We start from the raw sequence: 22,886 nt of genomic DNA on the forward strand, positions 1-22,886 counted from the left end.
AGTGAGAGAAACATTTTTGCACATACACACATGTCAGTATATCTGCAGAGTAGATACCATATAGTCTTAAATATTTAAAAGGGAAAATTTTTGCTGACTTCGTGGTTTTGAGATATACCAGTGAACATTTTATTGGGCGTCACTATTCAGTGGACTGGACTACTGGACTGACATATTTTTTTTTTGTTTTTGCACATTATATGGTTGGATTTATTGAGTTTTGCCAGTTAATGGCTGTTTGGTAGCCTGTAGCCCACTATTAAACACTGAATATGGGTGGTGAAATGTACAAAAATTGTTTTAATAATTTTGCTACTGTTCAGGTATGCTGCTATATAGCATGGGGCTCACTTACTCCTTACCCTGTAATGCTGCTATATGACAGCAATAATTAATCAGCGATCATCTTTCTAGTTGACAAAGAGCAAGCTCAACGAGTGAGCTGTGCAGTCTTTGGTGGCCAGATGTCTATTTCAATCTCAATTTCAACACAGGAACGTAACAATTAGTGCCAGTGCTGAAAACGCTAAGCCCCTATAGATGCCACAAAAGACTACATGGCTTGCTCATTGGGCTTGCTCTAAAGATATCGTCAGCTGGAAAGATGATTGCTGATTAACTATCACTGTTACATAGTAGCATTACAGGGTAAGGAGTAAGTGCTGTATTGAGCCCTATGTTGTATAGCAGCATAACTGAACAGTAGCAAAATTATTAAGACAGTTTTTGTACATTTCACCACCCATATTCGGTGTTTAATAGTGGGTTGCAGGCTACCAAACAGCCATTAACTGGCAAAACTCAATAAATCCAACCATAGAATGTGCAAAAACCAAAAAATATGTCAGTCCAGTAGTCCAGTCCACTGAATACATTTTGGGAGTGTTAACAAATCTACAAAAAATATATTTTTAGCAACATTGCTCAACTTTGCTCCTCAAAATATTTACACTATATGGTACTGTCAAGCAGTGAATAGAATACATTTCATTGAACCCATTTGGCTTATCACAGCTACTTTTTAGGACCATATTCACCACTCAGCGCTGAAATGTTGTCACAAGTCACCCAAATGTACAGTAACCCCACGGTAGTGTCTAATCACTGGACTGACATTTTTTTGGTTTTACACACTTTTAAGGGTGGAGTTACTGTACATTTGGGTGACTTGTGACAACATTTCAGCACTGAGTGGTGAATATGGTCCTAAAAAGTAGCTGTAATAAGCCAAATGGGTTCAATTAAATGTATTCTATTCACTGCTTGACAGTATCTACACTGTATAGCAGATACTGGTATACCCAAAAATGTTTCTCTCACTCTTAGGCACACACGATCATTGTGATATATAACTTCACATGAACTGGTGACTAGCCACTGGAGTCCATGATATGTAACTGTGTGTAATGGGGGCACATTACTTTTAAACTTGTACACACTGTATGCCATTGTGCTAGGCTATGCACTTTTCTACTCCTACTAATTAACAGCTAGCTAAATGGCATTGTCACGGTAATACAATTAACAGAATGCAGACATTTCATTTCAGTAATGAAATATAGCCAGTTATGTGATGGGATCTAGTTTGTGTGTTCATACACACCATATAAAGTTGTATCACACAATAATCACGTGTGCCTAACATTGAGAGAAACATTTTTGGGTGCATACACACATGTCAGTCTATACATTAGACTGAGATACTGTCAAGGAGAGAATACATTTTAACTGAACCCATTTGGCTTATCACAGCTACTTAAAAATGTCAGTCCAGTATTCCAGTCCAGTGATTAGACACTACCCTTTGTTGATTGAATACTGATAAGTTTAAAGTATTGTAGAACTGTAGGGGAAATCCCATTACTTGATAATACGCGCTGGCGCTTCATTTTTCGACACATTACCACGGAAGGTGATAATGGCGCAGCCTTTAGTGACAGTAGAGACAGTTCGGGACTATATCGCCAGTCGAGGAGGTGTAGTGAAGAATGTTGAACTTGTGAGACACTTTAGATTGTTCTTACAACAAGAGGATCCTGAGCGGAAAGGTTTTAACACATCCGTTGCGTTGTGTTTTCGAGTTACCAATTGTCTTCATTGTATTACAGCTCTGGCGCGTAGTTTGTTCAAGGACTACGTGAACGACATTGCTGCTATTAAACTAGAAAATGTGAGTACATACCTTTCCGTGTAGTTTGTTGTGTCAATGGCGGTATACCCAATGAGGTGTCCCAGCCATATAAAGACTACTAGTACATCAGAAGCTACACATGTGGACCTCTTCCTTGTATAGTGTGTGGTGTGTTAGCTGGGTAGTGTAGCTGAGACAGTGATGGTTGCTCTTATATGTTTAATATGGAGTATATTATACACTTGGTTGAGTCACTTTCCTTCCTAGATACCCAGTCGCATAGTGGTCTGGCCATACAAAACTATACAGCTATTTATACTTCTGTAGCCAGAACCCATTTTCTTCAGTATAGCACTTATTGATTAGACAAATACCTCCTTCTGAGAAGGGCAACTTTGTCCTAGCCATTCATGGTTGTGGTTGTTTTGGTAAAGACACTGAATGCTCTCAATGACTTTTGTGACAACCATTAGAGTCTGAAATTTGTGTACATAACCTTATAAGGTATTAGCTACCATGAATAGGGTTAAGGGATGCTGAAAAAAGTGTATCATGATAATATTATCATGGAGATATTTATCATGATAATCGATATTATCATGATATTTATATGCACATTAGAAAAACTGTATGCAATATACGTATGTACAAGTTTTACTATGGCTGTATCCATAAGCACTGCATGTTGTTACATTTATAAGACAGTTTTATTGGTGGTATTGTATTTTGTAAGCAATACATCACGATACATCGTGAACTCGATATATCATGATAATATGTATAAATAGCCTTGATACATGTACAGTTATCATCCATGCTTTTATCGTGATAGCAACGATATATCATTACATTGCCCAACCTTAACTGTGACTATGTAAAATTTCAAGTTAACCTTCATGACATGTTTCAGACATATAAACAGTGTTACTATAGTCAGCACATTGACCCATCCATATTGATAGTTCCAATCTGTACGTTGAATGCTGACAAACTATTGGCCAATTTGTGTATAGTAAGTGGCCCCTATAGTTTCAATGTTTAGACTGTCAGCTTAATAAACTGGCTTGACAGCAGTTACATGAAATTCCCTTCCCACAAACTATTAACAGTATGAGCTGTCATAGCAACAGTCACTGTCAATATGGATCTGCTAGCCAGTGTGAATAAAAATTTGTCCACAAACTATTTCCCTTTCACAATACAAGATATTACTATGATATGAATCAGTTGACAAGAGATGACTTAATGGGTGTACCCCTAAGGGGTGTATCCATTCACTGGACTGGATTACTGGACTGCTCACATAAAATTTGCTTAGACATATTTTTTCCACAAACACCTTTTTTAACTACTAAAAGTGATTACATACCACACATGGGGCTAGGGCTCTCCATGTCTTGTCATATTAAAGTATATCTTTTAAAATGTACTTATTAAGGCTGTACAGCACAAGTGTGCCATGCTGAAGGTAGGATGTCTTTTTAAAGATGTTATATTTAGTATGTTTGGAAAAGTGTTCATAGTTTTGGTGGTCTATTTAATGGTATATAACTTTAATTTGAACTCTTGTTGCACTCACTGTATATATATTTCAAATATGTGTAATCTTACCTTCCTGTTTGAAAGTGTGCACATTAGGAAGCTTAAATGTAACACTGCGTACTCGTTGCTATTTACAAACATTATAAACCAAAGAGCCGGCAAAGCTAGAGTGAATGCGTAGGCTATAGGTGATTTCTATGTTACATAATGTAATTGCATGGTGTAAAATGTATATATGGTGTGCTATTTTACAAAAGAAGGTTAGAATGTTATTTTTTTGTTTTAACAGTGCTTGAAACATCACTAGCAGTAGACAAATTATTTTTGATAACGAACTGCACTAGATTTTAGTGCAGTTTTTTTTTGTGATCAATGTACAAGTTTTATGTCTCGTGGTGAATGGTGTCAGTTTCTAAGACACTTTTTAGTTAAGTCTGGTGATAAAATGTAAGAAAACAAAAAAATAAACTTCAGTCCAGTAATCCAGTCCAGTGAATGGATACACCAATGATGTAATTGTACTTTAAGCACTTGTGTGGGTGAAGATCAAACGATAAGAGTGCTATTATTTTCATAAAGCACCTACATACAGAAAATACAACACTGTTGAGCACATGCATAACATTTTAAATTGTCAAAAGCAGCCAAAACGATACTATCTGTTTATTTTATGACAAAACTTGTGATATATAGACGCTTGCCAATTATCTGATGTGACATGGTCGTAGCTACAAATGAAATGAACACTCTGAACGAAGACAACCAGAAAACACTTTAAACCAGTTAAAGCATTGCCACGCTCATCTCTCTCCCACACCCTCATGCCATATTAATCACGACGGTGCTTTAACTAATAATTATGTAGATGATGGTGGAATCATCAGTTGTAAAAATAACTTTTGTGCAAAGTGTTTGTGTGGGTGGGGGGTGTCAGTGTCGTTGTCTAGTATATCTTTGAGTTTGCTTGCTGTAGTTACATTTTCTTCAAGACAGTATTGATACATGTATGGAATGTGTGCTAAAATCATTCATTGCATATGACAGATAACATATTTATGATACTACAAGTATTATCTGTCTATAATGAATATTGCCCTGGCTTGTACACCATGACATAAACACCATACGATAAACTGTTGGCAGTCCTCTTAATGTCTGGGCTACTGTATGTGTTCAGGACTGACTAACATACAGACATGTTATTATACAGGGTGAAAAGTATTTGATATTAAAGCCACACCTCCAACAAGAAATGGGTGTTACATCTGGCACAAAACCGCCCCCTCTACCACCAGTAGAACCATCCGACAGCTCTGATGGAGGTATCCTCAGTGCTCTTAGTCCAATGTTGTTCAATCAGCCAACCCCACTTCAACAACAACCTCCCACACCAAGGGAGATGCCTCCACCAAAAGAACATTCTTACCCTCCACCTTCTAGTCAAGAACCACGTTCACCTCTTCAATCTATCCAGCAATACCCTGCACTGTCTGTTACTCCGCCATCTACTAGTTCTTTACCACGTGCTCATAGTAAGTTAATACAATTTGTTAATTAGGATTTGTATAATAGTAGTATTGTACACATTCCAATTACGCATACAATCACTATATTCATGATGTTCTCATGGTTACAGATCATCCTGTAGACACAAGGAATGTTCCAAAGCAGGGCTCAGCCCCTCCTCCTCCCACCGCACGGGATAGTACGACTGCCAGTGAAAAAGCTGACATTAAAAAGATGTCAGCATCCACTGACTCCCTTGAGAAGTCTGGCGGGCTACAATCATCTGTTACCAAACGAATAAAAGGTCAGCACCATCCATTTCATAAGGATACCTGCCTGACTGATTATTGTATCACAGCTGCAAACAGCATGGCACGACGCAGTGGCTCATTCAACTATGCAGATTATCGTAATTCAGCAGCTGGCCGTCCACCTGTTGCCCCTCCAAGTGGCAGGAACAGTCCTCGTGGTAAGGGACGCATCAACATTCCTGCTGGCCCTGGATTTGATGAACGTAGAAGTGGTAAGACCTCGGTAGAGTGAGAAGCTTACAGATACCTTATTCCTGTGCCTGTAGTATTTGAGAACCAAACTAGACGTATTACACTGACTCCACAACAAAGAAGAAAGGTAACAGCTAGTCCTTGACACTGCTATGGACATTTCACTCTTGCAGGCTGGGCAGAGCCTTCAGCTAAGCATCAAAAATTTTGGTGGATCAAAGGACTCTAATTTAGCAGTAGTGGGAACTGAGGTATAGTGACATGTTATGATGTAATATGACATCATTGTAATGTTGTTAGGGAACCAACTATGAGTGGGACGATACATCATGTAAGGACTACTGGAACCTGTTAATGTGGACACTGGAGGATACCTAGACTCCTCTTAGTTAAGGTCCCCTTAGGCTGTCCACATTATACAGGTTCCACATTATAACCCTACAATGATACTGTGTGCTTGTAGCCATCAACACATCAGGATCAGCAATGGAGTACGAGGGTCTTGATCCAACCGAACATGAATGGATCAATGCATCAACAGATGCCGATGTTGACACCATCCATCGTCTGTTGATGGTTGACCCAACCCTAGTCAACAGAAAGGTAATTAACTGATCTAATTGCTAGTTTTGGAGGGATTTCAACCTTCTGGTGGGCCTTAGTGGGATAATTATCATGTGTTGTACAGGACATGCCAGGTCTTTTTGAGTTTCAGTATTTACATTCTCACTTCCCGACCCTGCTATACAGGCTTCCAGCTTTCTTAGGGGACCATAGTAACAAGAGTTAATAATATAGGAGATTGTTAACTAGTGCACATATTGAGCTGAGCCCTCAAAAACATTTAATAACTCATGGATGGGATTACACAAGTTCTTGAAATTTGGAGTACTGCTTGACCCACTAAAATATTTCAAAATCTTGTATCAAGTGTCCACTGTGTGGAAGCCATAAATTGCATAGCCTACAACTTGTAGCACAGCCAAACCACACATCTGCTCTTGACACCTTTACTGTCACTACTAATCTGGTGCTACGTAATTTCTGCTGAGAGAAAAAAATATCCACTTCACTTTTTTAACTGAGTTCTCAGAGCTCAGCTCATTGTGTACAGATGTGATTCAGATTTGATATTTACTGTTGTAGGATTTCTTCATGGTGAGTGTTATTATGAGTGACAATTTATTGACTACTCTCTTTCTTTGATTTCTGAACTGTTGCTATGGTGACTACACACAGGGGGTAAGTGTATATTGTGTTATGTGTGCTCACAACAAGTTGTTATTTCTTTCATCGTTTACTGTGGACATGGACCAATAGTATGTAAGTTGATATGTGTAAACATGTGGTATTGTGTGTAGTGGACCATTGTATGGGGTATTTGAGACTTAATTGTGAGTGACCACTTTCCTACAGTACATTTCACAACTTGTGTTATGATTTCAATATGATTAAGATTGTACTGTATACATAACAAATTTTTTGAGGTAGGTAATATTCGCAGATAGACAAATTTCAGGATTTTCGCAGTTTTATTTTTGAGGATCACATGTCTTTTGTTGAGGATCACATGTCTTTCGTTGAGGATCACATGTCTTTTGTTGAGGATCACATGACTTTCACTGAGGTTATACTATTAGAAGCATAGAGATAATCGCTAACTTTTGAGTGTGATAATTTCGCAGAAAATCAAGCAACCATGAAATCCATGAAAAATACATCCCTCGAAAATTTATACATGTACGGTAGTTGTGCATTGTGAAAATTGCATTCTCTTGAATTAAAACTGATCATCTTTTGTTTATAAGAAGATGCAGTTTACCAAGATATCTTGTTGTGGTGTTGCCCAATTGCTACAATATTGTGTTGCTAGAAATTTACTAGTAAACGTAGTGATGGAAGATGGCCCCTATAATTGTTAATAGAATTAGTATGTAGTGTACAGCCCAAGTGTGCTTGAGAGGCATAGGCGTAAACTGGACTGTGACATACGTACATTGCCATATATAGAATTTAATATCAAATATATTGTGAGCTGCTGGTACTACACTATGGGTGTGTTGTTCATCATTATCATTACAGACGGCAGTACACTGGGCAGCATTGCATGGTCGTGTGGACATGGTCACTGGACTGATGATCAATGGAGCATTACTGGATATCAAATCTGTGAGTAATCTGTGTGATATGTTCTAGTTTTCTGTACATAGATAGAAACTACAGTACATTGATTTCCCTTCAGTTGTTGTCCAGTCAACAATATTAAAATATTCCATTTGTACTAAACTCCTTATTCTCCTCCATAACTACACAAATATGTATATAGCTCTATACAGTGTTGTTAGTTGTGTTGTCATATTCTCTCTCTATGTGTTGCCATGACGATGACAGAATGTGAGTTTGTACTATTGTGTGCATGTTGTAATGATATGTGTCTGCTTTTGTTATCGACTTGTAACATCATGACATCACTATGACATTGTCATCACTAGGGGGTGAGTTTGTATGTACTATACACAAGGTAAAAATGTTGTCATGGTAACTTACCATATAAGGGATACACTCCACTGCACCTTGCCGCACAGCGAGGTCATGATCATGTGATCGAGTGTTTAGTGAAGGATCACGGTAATGGGTGGATTTAATAAAATATTTATAATTGATGTGAATTCACAATTCTCAGGAGCTCGGACAGACATTCGGGAGAATAGTGGCCGACTGCCAATTGACATGCTCAAACTAACAGCTTCAGAGGATTCAAGACGTATGTGTGATGTAATGTTTCATGTGTTAAATGGAATATGTTAATTGGTGCAGGCATTCTGGAGACTGGATTGAAGGATTATGGCCTACGTCGTAAACCAGTTGCTGAAGGTAAGTAGTTTAAAAATTACTCTCTTAATACAGTACACTCTCTGATTAAGGACACAGTAGAAAATACCCAGTAGTCTGGCTACAGTTTTAACTCCAAACTCCAGTGGAGGTTGATCATGTGCCACCACTCACCACACGACCTCAAAGAAATGTTGAACTGTGTTTTGAACTACGTATTTCAACATTGATAAGTATATCCATACCAGTGTGTCCTAGGGAATTTGCGAGCCTCAGTGCACTACTTTTCCTAACACAATGTCCGGTTCTGTTGTATTTTATCAGCAAAAAAGCACACGTCCTGTTGCTTCCATCTAGTAAATGTATGTGATACTGTTTATGTTTTGTGTGAGGCTACAGTGTACATGCAATTTATGCCTCTAGGAAGTTTATAACATGTACTCTGTTTGTGTGTATGCAGGCACATTGTTTAATCAGAACAGTCATATGGTGAAGAACTGGTTGTTAACGGGTAAATGTTGTTTGTTCCCCTGTTACAGCAAGGAGGATAAGTGGGGCTAGGAAAGGTTCAGCACAAGGAGGGGGGCAGCTGGCAGGTGCTAAGATGTGGAGCTCCATGGGTGACATGTTGGAGGGAGAGGATGAGACAGATGACAAGAAGAAGGTAAACTTACATAGTGGCCGTTTCATTAATAAGGTCCCAAACATAGCTAAGGTGTACTTCATGACCTCATTAATAATACCACCTGACCAAGCCAAGGTTGTCTATTAATATACTTTCTTGTCATTGTCTCGGTAGAAGAAAGTTCGTAACACAAGTATTTTGAGACGGTTTAGCATGAGGAAGGAAAAAAGAAAAGCTTATTTGTCAGAAATATACGAGTCTGGAGACCAAACCGACAGGTGAGACACAAAGCACCTACATGTTGTCTTCATTAATGTGTTGTCGTAGTCCGTCTCTCGACCGGAGGAAACAGAATCGGAACAGAGTACAGTCAGAAATGATCTCTTATGCTGTGTAACATGTTATCATTATACAGAATATATTATTATCTTTTGTATATTATTATTATTATTTCTTCAATTGGTTACTGATTTCACAGTGTATGTGTACACCTCCATTGGTTACTGGTACTACAAGTGTGTATGTGCTACTGGTATACAGTCCTATGCAGAGTACAATGAGTGACCTTATTACCCAGGTGTACGTAACTACATGAATCACTTTTAGACTGCACTACAATGGCTAATTTTGGTATTTCTTAAAGCAGCAGACAGTTACAAGAATAACGTAACTAAGGAGAAGTGTCCTTGTAGCTGTTTGTAATATGATAGCAATACCAAATTCAGCACAAACTACCTGAACATGTATTAGGATAGCACACAACCACCTGCCAGTGGGGCTGTGTTCATACTTGAAATGTACCTAGTCTTGTGTGGCCAGACCACCATACAAGTCTGGCTATGTGAGACTAAGGTGTACACTAGCTGCGAATGAGACATCATCAGTGGGGTGTATCCATTCACTGGACTGGACTACTGGACTCGCATAAACTTCGCTCTAACACATGTTTTGACCACAAACACCTCTTAAGCACAAGTGCTGAAGGTCTGTAGGACACCTGGTATTACAGCCTGTTTAAAGATGTGTGTTTGAAAAAGGTACTAGTTTTGGTGGGGGTGTAACTAATCACTGGACTGGACTACTGGACTGGACTACTGGACTGGACTACTGGACTGACATACTTTTGGTTTTTACACATTCTGAGATTGGTTTTATTGAGTCTAGCTAGCCAAGGGTCTTCAAAAAACTTGCAGCCTGCTACAGGAGTAAGCAAAAACTGACTTCTCACTACTTGTTGTGTTCTACAGCATTTATACACTTCTTAGTATTGTGTTTTGGAGATTGTAATACCTAGCAGTAGCTAACCAAAAATCATTTTACTATATTTGTGCTCCCTATCTTACACTGTATCCTTGAACTAAATAGCTCAGACCCCTGGGACACAACCTATCCTTCCTAAGATAATCTATTGTAGCTAAATTTGTTCCTACATGTAATATACAAACTCATTACACAACTGTAGAGTTTTTTCTGCTATCATGATTAGTTCTTACATGTGCTGGTTGGCGTACTATAATATGTGACCAAATTTATTAGCATTGTACAAGCTTGCTACTATCTCCAATTGGTTAACTATAACTAGCATATTCCCTGTAGCATACTGATAAGTAGTATAGGTGTATGTACTGTAGAAGAACATAATAAATAGAAGTGAAATCACTAGAAGTCAGTTTTTGCTTACTCCCACTCCTCATACTCATCATTTTAGTAACAGACTGCAAGTTTTCTGAAGGCCCTTGGTTAGCAGGAATCAATAAAACCAACCTCAGAATGTGTAAAAACCCAAAATATGTCAGTCCAGTAGTCCATTCCAATGTTCCAGTCCAGTAATCCAGTCCAGTGATTAGTTACACCCGTTTTGGTGGTTTATAACTGGTTTAAACTCTTGTTACAGTTACCGTATTTTTTGCTTCCTGTTTGAAAGTGTGCACAATTCTTTGTAACACTACCCACTCATTGCTATTTACAAACAAACCAAAGAGCTAGAGTGAATGTGCAGACTGTTGAAAGGCTACAGGAGATTTCTATGTTACATAACATAATTGCATGGTAAAATTATTATTGTGTGCTATTTTACAATGCTATAGAAAAGACAGACAGATGCGTTAGTAGTGTTAACAGTGCTTGAAACATTGCTAGCAGTAGGCAAATTATTTTGATAACAAACTGCACTAAGGTTTTAGTGATCAAAGTACAAGTTTTAGTACATGTTTTGTTGGTGAATGGTATCAAATTCTAACACTTTTTGTGGTTAAGTCTGGTGATAAATGATAAAATAACAAAAAAAACTTGAGTCCAGTGTGCACCCATCATCACTGTATAAAACACAATATACAGGAGCACACACACGGGTTGGCTATGCAGATCCATAGGCTTTGATGGTGCATACAACCATTATAAATTAAAAATCACAATATACACAATTCAGTGCTATAAGTTGGCTAGTCTATCCATAGTGTCCTGTATGTCAGTATGTTGTGTGGGGGCGTGGGCCTGCTGACATCACGTGACAATGGCTTCTTTTACGTTACAATATAATCACCTTATTAACACGAGGTGTGCTAGTTGATTGGTGTTGATTATGGAGATGTACGAACTGATCATCAAGAAGATCCTGACCATGGCGCAGTGCCTGTCTCTGTACAACATCGCCGCAATTATCACGTGTTCACACGTGTGTGTACTTACCGATTTAGCGTTCTTCACTGTAGTCGGTTTACTTTTCTTATTAGATGACTTGTGTTTGACTTTGAACACTTCATCAGTTGTACTGCTAGTCTGCTCCGCTACACGTTTCTTTCTCTTACCCATTATCACCACCAAAACAAAGTAATTGTGGGTTTTAATTTTTAGCTACAGAATGAAGGTGCTAATAGGTGAGGTGTCCTTACAACACAACATTTATTAACTATTTAAAACTCCACAGGAGGCGGTACTGGTTTTATTGGTCGTGCTATCACTAGGACATTAAAGGATAGCGGCTGGGACGTGTGGAATATTTCTCGTAGTAGAGGTGGCGCCAACACTATCAGCTGGGTAGCCAAGGTGTGTGTTTAATACCTCCCCTAATGGTGTGCGTTATTAGGGAGATGTGGAGAAGAATGGAATACCAGAATGTGATGCAGTTATTAACCTGTCTGGGGAAAATGCTTTCACTCCCTTTAGAAGTTGAGTAGATGTCTGTTCTGTATGTGAGTGTTAGTATGATATGTTATGTACAATGAAAAATTTCATTTGGCCTTCAAATGTTTCAATTCAAAATTGCAAAAGTGATGACTTCTCCATAATTATTTTACTCGGAAAGCCACGATAAACCTTGCTTGTCACGTGATCATCGTTATAAGTTATGCAGAACATTAATTTTGGCAGCCATCTGATCACTGATACTTCACGGAGTGACCTAGTCTCGCCCCCATACCACGAAGGTCACAATACAAACTTTTGGCAGTGACGTATATGACTGAGGAATTCATCAGTCGCCGATCAGATTTGAGAACACCTCTGACGTCAGTTGTTTCTTAGGCTTTACACACTGTGACCATGACAGCACTCGGAAGTTGTGGACGAAATAGTTGAATTCACATGCGTAGTTTGCGTAATGCGTGACGTCATATAAATGTTGTAAAGCTTCACGTAGTAGCCACTACTTTCTATTGCGTGTCACCAGACCCTTGTGTTCTGGGGGAAGGACTAGGAGTGACCGACCCCTTAGTTGTGTATATGTGTAGTCACAGTTGAACATCCTTTAGTAAACTCTTTTGTCCCATCAAGTATTATGGCTCCATATATTTTTGCTGCTTTAGGAGGGAATCTTGATGTTACAAAAGTCATAAATATACAGACAAGTACCAGGGATTGGAATCATTGGGTTATTCGTGTTTGTTACCGGAAGTAGCAATATCTTCGAATTTATCACACAGAAAACTAGTTCTACTCTTGTGAGTACTTCCTAAAACATTAATAATTAGTTGGCTATACGCATCAGCCAGCCGGATTGAGAGACACACCTACAAACCAGGCCCTACCACTAATTAACCACCCTCTTTCGCGAGGAAGGCTTACCAACAACTAAACAAACACTCTCATGTATTGACATTTTACAGAAACATATTGTGAATGACGCATTTCACTCTCCCGCCTTTTCGAAGCAGGTAACAACGATCCGGCGAACTCGTTTGTATTGAGGTTAATGGGCTCATGTGAGGTGATTCCAATCCCAGGTACTTGTCTGTATATCTATGCAAAAGTGGACCATATATTCTTGGTCCTTTATTAAGAGATCCCACCATAGTCTAAACATTTGACTATTGATAATACTACAGGTGGGACGACCAGTACAGGAATGTTGTCATACAGTCCAGGATGAACACTACCCGTCTCCTTGCTGACAGTATAGCAGCATCATCACGACCTCCTAAAGCATGGGTAGCCACATCAGCTGAAGGTGAGACGCATTAATATGACCTGTCCTTTACTAAATGACATGTAGGGTACTATCCAGTCAGTAGGGATCAAGAGTTCACTGAGTATAGTGAGGTTGACTGTAGTAACTTGAAGGATGACTTCTTCAGACAGTTATGTGTACAATGGGAGGATAGTGGGAGACTACCTGGGGACTGTCCCACCAGACACAGCATCATTAGAGTAGGGTTGGTACTGGGGAGAGATGGTGGAATACTGAATCAACTTTGGTATCAGTACAAGATGGGCATGGGTGGTCCAGTTGGTGGAGGAGACTATCACTTCTGTTGGATACATATACAAGACATGGCCAGAATGTACCAGTTTGCTATCGAGTGTGACAATGTGTCTGGGGTACTCAACGGCACAGCACCAGGGTGTGTATTACAGAGAGAATTCGCACAAGCTTTAGGGGCAGCCATGTATCGACCAGCACTCCTACCTACCCCAGGACTTGTTATGAAGTTGTTATTGGGCAGTGAACGAGGAGAATATGTGTTGAAGGGTAAACAAGTACTACCACAACGTGTACAGGACTTGGGGTTCAAGTTTAACTATCCGGACATCACGTCATGTTTAACAGATCTAGTAAAGTGACTGTCTGAGATGATATATATTGTACGATAATGAATCATTTGGTGGTACACCACTATAATTATACATCATGTTGTAGCCCTCATTGGATCTAGTGCATTCCAAGGATTGTCCGCTCTGTTTTGTAACTTCCTCCATTGTTTTCTCAGTCCCTGTAGTGCCATCTAATACACAACACAAGAGGTAGACAGCTACATCATCATCATATGTCTCACCTCAGAGATCTCCACCTTCCTACCCCATGCTCGGACAGTTTTAGTGAGGTCACATAACAGGGCTCTCTCCTTAACATACTCCATCACCTATAAGATGGTATAGTATTGTACTGTAATATTCTGTTGTGTACATTGGTAGAGTGAGTACTGGCCCTTAAAATTAGCCAAATTGTATAAAACCATGACACTTTCCATATAAAGTAGTACTCCTCATGACATGTAATTTTTTGGTATAGTGCCATCACAGATTTAACCTGTGGTTATAACCTTTATGGCCTTTTTTTGCACAGAAATTTGGCCATTTCTGTATTGAGGCATAAAATGTTAAAACATGGTACCAAAGTAAAGATCTTGCTGACCAAAACAACTTGCAATTTATTTGAAGTTAATTCATAATTCCATTTTGAAGTTATAGTCACTTATTAGCTGCAAAATCACCTGCCACTGGGATGTAAATTACCCAGGGGAAAGTAATTACCTCTAAATTCATGGGTAATTATAATGAATGAAATCCCCTATTAACTTCCAATATAAACTATCTAATTTCACAATCCAATTCAGCTAGATTTGAGTGGTCTAGTTTTGTCAGCTATTTCCAAGCCCAGTGGCGATCCATATATGCAGTGTGGGGCCTTAATGGAACTCTGGTCAGCCTGGGGATGACTGTATATGGCTGTACAGCTCTGTGGTGTTGAATAAAGACCTGTGCTGAGAATTTCCTTTCGTTTAAAGAGACTTGAATGGCCCATAACTAGGCCTACGCCTTCCTTTTCAAATTTTTCAACAGCCTCTTGCCCTCCTTCCAGGCCCCTGCCTCCCTCCCCTTTTAGAGCTCGCCTGATACAGTCAACCTCGGTTTAGAAATAAGGCCACTTCAACTAAATTACTTGTTCTTGGACCCGACCGACCCATAAAATTTGTAAATGAAATGTTTTTGTTCATTTTAAAGATCACGTGTTCGATCGCGTGAGTTTATGGCATCAATCTGCTATGCATGGGGCAAGCTTGGTTAATACAAGAAGAGTTGTAAAAGCAGACTTTGGATGGACGTTTGATCATTTAGATGTACTAACCATAACTAATAGTTTGTCATTGAACTCAATCAAATGCCATAGTTACACATGTTTCCATGACTTCAGTTTTAAAAAAAATTATTACCACCTATTATTATTTTAATTATACCTACCTACCGACACACTTTTCAACTAGTTTCAGTCCGAGAAATAAAAGATTTAGTTGAAGTGGCCTAACCTAAAATGATGGGAAACTTAGTTGTTGGCTACTTGCACAGTGAATGCTCTGGGAGGAAATACTTTTAAATAGGCGATAAGACTGGTTTTCCCAAACTGAGTCACATATATAGAGCGAGCTTTTGCTTTGCAATCTTTATTAAAAGTTAGTGGGTCACTCAAACTTTGTACCAACAAAATAATAATAAGTGTTTGTTTACCTCTGGTACTCTGTAATCTTCTAATTTCCTACGAGCTTCTTTGTTGACTTTCTCAGCTTCTTCTCTTTCCTGTATACAGGTCAAAATGATGTAGTATACCTCTACAAAATGACCGCACCTTTGTAGCAGTTCTTGTCTCTGCCTCAATTTTTTCCAAAAGTTCTTGACGTTGTTTTAGTTCATTATCCAAATGAGCTGACTCCACTGATAGTGCATGTAATTTTTTCTGTACAAATTATTCTATACATCAGTGTTTTGTGTAGTGTTAGAGTGGACTAGCCTTGTAGGAGTTGAGAACTTGTAAGGTATTGCCGGCAGTTAGCTTTAGTTTGAGTAGTTCTTGATTCTTCTCCTCGTAGTGTTCAGAATGTCTCTTATTCTCAATCTTTAACTGCTTAAAATCTACCTCATGTCTTACTTCACCAGACTCCTCCTTCTGTAGTGATGACAACCACATTAGAATTGTACATGATTGGCACTCTGAAATGTGTGTGTTATTATTAAAAAAGCCACCTCTATTTTTTTATACATAGATTTCCTGGACATCTGAAGTTTATCATTTTGGAATAGACAGCAAGCAGGCCTTTCATTCAATTAACAATACTGGCAAGGTTGGCCCTTTGTTTACGACTTGATTGCTACATATATCCTATCCCAAAATTTGGTAATAAGGACATCTTTTTGTACCACACAGTACTAGAGCAGTGCTGGTGAATGGTAATAATATGGAGTAATACGAAGGGCTATATATAGGCTACCTACATGTACCAACACTTACCTGTTTTAAATGTAATATCAATTTCTTGCATTTTGCCCTTAGTGAAGTATTTTTCAGTCTCAACTTCTCAATCATTGTGTCCTGCCATAATCAACCATGTCATATTAGAATTAGTGATGGTAACCAACCTTGGAACGTAACTTATCATCATAGAACTTCATCACCCTCTCTGCCATGATCTTACCAATCCTCTAACATAACAGATGTACATAATATTGTCTTGTATAGTATTGGTACCTCTTACAGGGTTTACTCCACCCCTGGATACATCTCTTTCAAACTCATAAGTTTCCTTCTTCACCTCACCATGTCTGATCTCAGCCTCAGCAGTAGTAGCCTATAATACACCAAAAAAGCCATTGAAATTCTGTAATTCTGTTGAATGAATCTTTTTGACTAGCCAGTTTGCAACCTAGGCGAGTGCAGGCAGCACATCTTCTTGTGCTGTCAGTAAAATTTTGGTCTGGGATCAAGATTTTATATGTTGGCTAATACTTGTGCACCTATCAGTGTATTGCCCCACTATCCCTCACTGGGCGGGGATCTGACACACCCAAATGTCAAATTCCCCATTGTAGGTCAAAACCTAGCATGTCAATTAAATCCTCACCATAAACCTCAGGTACAATATCAAGGTTTGACGTTGTATAGCCGGAGGTAGCAACTTGGGCACTTGTCAAATGCCCCATGGTGAGGCAACAGTTTCATGTCAATTCCCCTGTAAAGTCCCACTTAGGATTTTTTTATCAATCTCCATCTGAAATTTTAAGCCATGTACACCTTTGTGAGCATTACTAAAACATGATTTTAGTGAGTGGGAACTGTACAGACCACTTGCCTTCTAGGTCAATAATCTCAGCATTAATTTTCACACATTTCTATCGCAATAAGACATTAGTTTGTGTAATTATACAACTGCTGTCTGCTTTGAACATCATGACTGATCTATTAGAATATTTGACGGTTACAATAGCTTTTGGTAGGGCCTAGACCCTGTTGTATAGGCCACCTCTGCACTGAAAGTTAATGGATTATGGTAGATGAACATAAGTACTTTGTAGCTGGTTTTGGTCGTCCTGTTTATAACTTAAGACCAATGCAGTGTAACATACCAAAAATTCAGTGAAATATTGGTCTGGAGCAGTAATTTTTCCAGACTGAAAGACCACAATTTTAAGACAAAACTTGTCAATCAGTCTGGGGGACTGAGATTTTCAGTGAAAATATCAGACTAACCAAAAATTTTCCTGCCAGCACAATTAATAAAATTACTTGGTTAGTGTTACCTTATAACTGTCTAGGAGTTGTTCATATTCTTTGTCTTTTCTAGCCATCTCTTCACGAAGTATGTCAACCTCTTTAGTAGCAATATCACATTTCTGTTCCACTGACAACTTCATTAGACCACTGTAAGGAGCAATAATACACTCTAATAGAACAGTCAACACATATACTCTCCCTTACCGTTCTGCTGTGGAGCTCACTCTAGACTTGCCTTTCTTCCTGACCTTACCAACATCATGTTGAGTAAGATGTGCATTAGCCATAGTGACTAAAACATGTGACTTAACACTGAGACAATTTATAGAGGCGCATACTTCTCTGGTGGAAGTCCTTTGGGTCAATTCGCTTTAAATATTTCTCAAATATTTGTGTCTCCTTCTGTAGTGCTTCATTGGTACGCCTGCAACATCAGTTATCAAAGAGATCCTGAAAGTAGTGACAAGACTCTGAGACTTACTCCACCTCCTCCACGTAGTTCATCAGCTCGTCATTTTCCATCTGCTCCAATGACTCCATTGGAAAAGGTGATGGACTCTTACTGTCGCTCGTAGCGTGACTAGACCTCGCTGACATGTCGCTCGTCCTCGCGCTGATCTCGCCCTGCTGTTGTGATACTATGGCAACAAGCCTCCAAAAAAATTATCGACTACCTGGTAAATTTTGTGTCTATCACGGCGTCCTGTAAACGGAGAAAAAAGCGCGTGAATTAGTTTTTGGAAGGAGAAAATCCTAGTGAATCAAGCTAGATGAAGCTTGTAAGGTCAGTCATGTTATGCTGATACTATACTCTCCACTTGTTGGTTGTGTTCGTGTGCTGATATCCTGCATCTACACGTGTTGTGTTCGTGTGTAGGTTTTTAATGAAACTTAGTCACGAGTCAGTGACGATCGAGCTGAAGAATGGCACGATTATTAATGGAACTATCAACGGTAAGGCCCGAGGGGGGAGTGCGGGTAGAACAACCCTGGATCAACTTATTCCATATAATGCGCTTTTTTTTTTGCAGGTGTGGACATGTCAATGAACACACACCTGAAAAGCGTTAAAATGACGATTAAAGGGAAAGAACCTTTAACAATGGATACACTGAGTGTTCGAGGAAACAACATCCGGCTGATTATTCTCCCAGAGAGCTTACCCCTAGACACACTACTCATCGATGATGCCCCAAAGATCCGGAAGAGAAGAGAACACAGTAAGAAATTATGTACTGATCTGTGTAGGATGTAGAGTTTTGTTTGCTGATGAACTATTGTGGTACAAGCACTGTATTGTGGCCCCGTCATTTAAACAGTGTCACTATGCAATCATAAAACAAGCATTAATACATTTGGATTGTTCCTACCCTCCTGCTGTGTTCCATAACTTAAAAGGATAGTCAGTTGATTTATGTTAGACTATTTTGTGATGGTTCACAAACTCCACTGTAAACGTGTGACGTGTTGCCATTACTATACCAGACACAAATTTGGCTTGCTTCACTTGTTTATACAGAAATGTGTTTTATGGTAGAATGTATTGTGTAGTTGACTGTTGTGGGTCTCCAAATAACGTGTTCATGTGGTCAGGAACTTAATGGTTATTTTCTGTTGACTGTCTAGATCAGCATACTAAGAGCTCAAATGATTAGAGCAGTAATATAAAAGAAAACAATCTGACTTACGAGGTTTCAAAAGCGATTTCAAACAAGGGTGCTCCGTCCACGATTTCAACTTCTGTCGTGGTCCTCGATATGTTTTGAATGAAATAGGACATAATTATTTTGGTGTTGGTACAAACTTAGTAGCAAATCAGAGAGGTTGGCCACACATAACTATTGATGTGATTTATGGGAGGTGATAAAACTTGTTTAACCCTTAAACCTGCAGAGAACTTTTGGGAAATGCGTGTTTATGCAATATGGACATGCATAGCGACACTAGGCGGGATAACTTAATTCTTATAGCCTACAACAGCACTGTGATTAAACTCTGTTCACTGGGCTACTTGGAGAAGGTCAAATGAGCTCTAACTACAGTGGCTTACTTGTTATGAATCAATGAAACAGCGAAGTGTTTTCAAATCCTAGTCACATGGTTGATTTCGATTGTGGGTTTACTCATGCGAGTTGTGTATGGCCTGATAGAAAATTTAATGGCAAATTGAACAGAACTTGTTGCAAAGTGATAGAGCAACCACCATTGAATTATGGATAATTTTATAAGGTATGTAAAGGATTTGCGTGTTTCCCTACTGAAAAGTTACATGGTTAGTTTTGGACTCACTGTTTAGCATTAGGGTAAAACCGTAGGTGTCATTTTGCTCGTTATATCACAGGTAGAATGATGTAGCCATAAGACAGGCACTTTGATAGTTACAGTGCTTTGTGCAAGGCATGCATACTTATTAAGTTTAATTTAAATCTAATTTTCTGGTTTAAGGGTAAAGTGACGTGTTATACTGAGAAGGTTTGTTGTAAAGGGTGCTGGAACACATTTGAAATGATAATAGACTCCATCCTTTATGTATGTGTTAAAGCATTGCCGTGAGTGTTATATGAAAAATAAAGCACTAGGCGTGCGGCCAAGTGCTTTATTTTTCACATAGCACAATCAAGGCAATGCTTTAAATGATTTATGGAACTTTCTAGTAGCGTAGCTTGCAGCCATACACAAGGACTTGTAATTAAAATGCATTGTATGAATTGTTAGCAGCCTGAATGCACACAAACTAGTTTAACAAAGTAACTCACTTGTAGTTCACCGTAGCTTGTTATGGTAGACACTATTTTGGCAGGTTTTGGTCACAACCCACAATCGATTCACATAGTGAATGAAGTATTGCGATGATATCTCCAGGACTTGTCCGTTTATATTAACAAACATAACAGCACATTACCTTCTCACCCATCATCCAAGATTTTGATGTGTCTATGAAAGCAAACCAGAGATAGAACTCGTATTGGCTTGGGTGATTGACCACCCAGTGCGGCAAGGGCTATCAGCCTGCACCAGCTTGGATGATTAGTCATACTGGCATGAGAGCTATAGAGCACGTGGGCAACTGTGCTTTATTGCCCACAAAGGGTGCTTTATGTATTCACCAAGTGCTTTATTTTTCAAGCAAGACAATGCTTTAAATGATTTATGGAACTTTCTAGTGGTAGCTTGCAGCCATACACTAGGACTTGCAATTAAGATACGTTGCATGAATTGTTAGCAGCCTGAATGCATACAAACTAGTTTAACAAAGTAACCCATACATACATCACCATAGTTTGGCATAGTAGATGTTTACGTATTTTAGCAGGTTTTGGTTACAACCCACAATTGATTCTATTGTGACACATGGGGAAGTATTTCCGTGATATATCCAGCACTTGTCCGCTTACATTAACAAACATATCAGCAACATTACCTTCTCCCACCCATCATCGAAGCATTTAGATATGTCTATAAAAGCAATCCAGTGGTAGAACTCGTATTGGCTGGGGTGATTGACCACTCAGCATGGCAAGGGCTATCAGCTTTCACCGGCTTGGATGATTAGTCGTACTTGCGTGAGCACTGCAGGCTATTATCCTACACTAGAGCACATGGGCAACTGTGCTTTATTGTACAATCAAATCATCAAAGCATTCCTTGCGCTGCAATAAAGCACTGTTTGCCAACATAAAGTGTACTCTATGAAATTTAAAGTACACTTTTTCCTTTGATCTCATCCATGCAACTCATTTTAAAGGTTGACACTTCTTTGAAAGCATTACCAACCTCTTCTGGTAGTGAAGTATCAGTTTTACAGAGCAACGTATTTTATGGACGAGTTAGAAACAAAAAAATTTTAATCATAATAATCTACTCTTGTAATTCTGGAGACTCCATTGTCGAGCTAAATCTGTAATATGTATCAGTGGAAGAGTGGCTAATATTGTTTAGTTGCTGTAGCACTGATTGCAGTGATGAGCCAGTAAGTGTTATGTGCAGACATCTAGGAAATGACTTAGGCCTTGAGGTGGTTTTATGTGTGTTTTTGTAACTAGTCACTTCTATTACTAATGTTGTATTTCTTTGATTAAATGCTGCACCTTCGGTAGTAGCCACAACTGATTCATAATTTCCACATTGAACTTTTAAGTTTTATATGCTTAAACATTGTAATACAAATTACAATTGTGTTTTGTCCACCCTGTGTAGTGCCATTGGGTCGGGGGAGAGGTCGAGGTCGCGGGAGAGGACGGGGCAGAGGAGGAGGTAGGGGACGTGGTGGACCACCAAGACGATGATGTCATCATCAGCAGACACACCCACACTATGATAACTATTATAGCTGATCATTAATTTTTTAGCAATGCATGTTATAATAGTAATAACCAATTCTGATAATATTAAAAGTTTTTACCCAAATACACTGTTGTGGTAATGTATCAACTAGTAGTTTGTTGCTCCTGTGTAGCTGAGGGGTGGGGCGGAGTGACTGAGCATCCAACAGAGTGGTGGTAATCTGTACTTAGTGGCTTGCTTATGTTACGAACTCTTGATGGTGTTTCAAGATTGCTTCAAAGTGCTCATTACTTTGTCATGTGATATTGGGGGTTGGAAGGTGCTATTCATCATTACTGAGCTGTGTTTCAGTTATTTACCCACTAGTTTTACTACATACCCTACAGCCATGCCACTGTCAGATACCATATAGAGGGAAACTTTAGTGGGGGAAAACTTTGGCGAATTTGGCGTTCTGCTACAAATTCGCCAAAGTTTTACCCGCCAATTACTCATAGCGCCTCAGATTAGCATCTTTATAGCTAAGCATTGAGTTTTTATTTATAGTATGTGTCAAACATATACTGTGTCACTTACATGACAATAGTCACCCATTGGCCAGGAAATATCTTCCATCAGAATTTGGAATGCTGACCCAGGCCTTCCAACTCTAAAAAAGAACTTCGTAAGGCTAAGGTTTATCATAGAACTGAAGTTAGCTACCTG

General features: G+C 39.0%; 5 protein-coding genes and 1 long non-coding RNA gene across 6 annotated transcripts; 4 read left to right on the forward strand and 2 right to left on the reverse strand.

Moving 5' to 3' along the window:
• Positions 1-1,862: 1,862 nt before the first annotated feature.
• On the forward strand, positions 1,863-8,311 carry LOC136265191 (ankyrin repeat domain-containing protein SOWAHA-like). The gene is made up of 14 exons (XM_066060031.1): positions 1,863-2,048; positions 2,109-2,170; positions 4,884-5,205; positions 5,310-5,483; positions 5,538-5,702; positions 5,757-5,809; positions 5,856-5,933; positions 5,983-6,013; positions 6,146-6,285; positions 6,829-6,840; positions 6,922-7,005; positions 7,765-7,851; positions 8,074-8,177; positions 8,238-8,311. The coding sequence occupies exons 1-11, from the start codon at positions 1,919-1,921 to the stop codon at positions 7,000-7,002; spliced, it is 1,248 nt and encodes a 415-aa protein (XP_065916103.1). The 5' UTR covers positions 1,863-1,918; the 3' UTR covers positions 7,003-7,005; positions 7,765-7,851; positions 8,074-8,177; positions 8,238-8,311.
• On the forward strand, positions 8,169-9,654 carry LOC136265194 (uncharacterized). Its single transcript, XM_066060034.1, has 6 exons — positions 8,169-8,310; positions 8,366-8,446; positions 8,500-8,556; positions 9,054-9,178; positions 9,314-9,417; positions 9,467-9,654. The coding sequence occupies exons 2-6, from the start codon at positions 8,413-8,415 to the stop codon at positions 9,534-9,536; spliced, it is 390 nt and encodes a 129-aa protein (XP_065916106.1). The 5' UTR covers positions 8,169-8,310; positions 8,366-8,412; the 3' UTR covers positions 9,537-9,654.
• A 1,859-nt stretch (positions 9,655-11,513) lies between these two features.
• Positions 11,514-11,988, reverse strand: LOC136263021 (uncharacterized). The gene is made up of 3 exons (XR_010704422.1): positions 11,828-11,988; positions 11,682-11,777; positions 11,514-11,632 (listed from the first exon to the last, which is right to left on the reverse strand). It is a non-coding gene; the product is annotated as an uncharacterized lncRNA (long non-coding RNA).
• Positions 11,665-14,280, forward strand: LOC136263019 (epimerase family protein SDR39U1-like). Its single transcript, XM_066057457.1, has 5 exons — positions 11,665-12,015; positions 12,066-12,175; positions 12,225-12,305; positions 13,460-13,583; positions 13,629-14,280. The coding sequence occupies exons 1-5, from the start codon at positions 12,000-12,002 to the stop codon at positions 14,195-14,197; spliced, it is 900 nt and encodes a 299-aa protein (XP_065913529.1). The 5' UTR covers positions 11,665-11,999; the 3' UTR covers positions 14,198-14,280.
• LOC136263017 (cilia- and flagella-associated protein 263-like) lies at positions 14,187-18,569 on the reverse strand. The gene is made up of 12 exons (XM_066057456.1): positions 18,379-18,569; positions 18,236-18,321; positions 18,102-18,189; positions 17,924-18,044; positions 16,882-16,974; positions 16,766-16,828; positions 16,638-16,718; positions 16,140-16,295; positions 15,978-16,085; positions 15,860-15,928; positions 14,410-14,496; positions 14,187-14,358 (listed from the first exon to the last, which is right to left on the reverse strand). The coding sequence occupies exons 1-12, from the start codon at positions 18,492-18,494 to the stop codon at positions 14,263-14,265; spliced, it is 1,164 nt and encodes a 387-aa protein (XP_065913528.1). The 5' UTR covers positions 18,495-18,569; the 3' UTR covers positions 14,187-14,262.
• On the forward strand, positions 18,536-22,304 carry LOC136263020 (small nuclear ribonucleoprotein Sm D1-like). The gene is made up of 4 exons (XM_066057458.1): positions 18,536-18,681; positions 18,775-18,851; positions 18,929-19,117; positions 22,095-22,304. Exons 1-4 carry the CDS (start codon positions 18,668-18,670, stop codon positions 22,181-22,183), a joined length of 369 nt encoding a protein of 122 aa, XP_065913530.1. The 5' UTR covers positions 18,536-18,667; the 3' UTR covers positions 22,184-22,304.
• The last annotated feature ends 582 nt before the right edge of the window (positions 22,305-22,886 follow it).

This window comes from Dysidea avara, chromosome 8, assembly GCF_963678975.1.
Source record: "Dysidea avara chromosome 8, odDysAvar1.4, whole genome shotgun sequence".
Lineage (NCBI taxonomy): Eukaryota > Metazoa > Porifera > Demospongiae > Dictyoceratida > Dysideidae > Dysidea > Dysidea avara.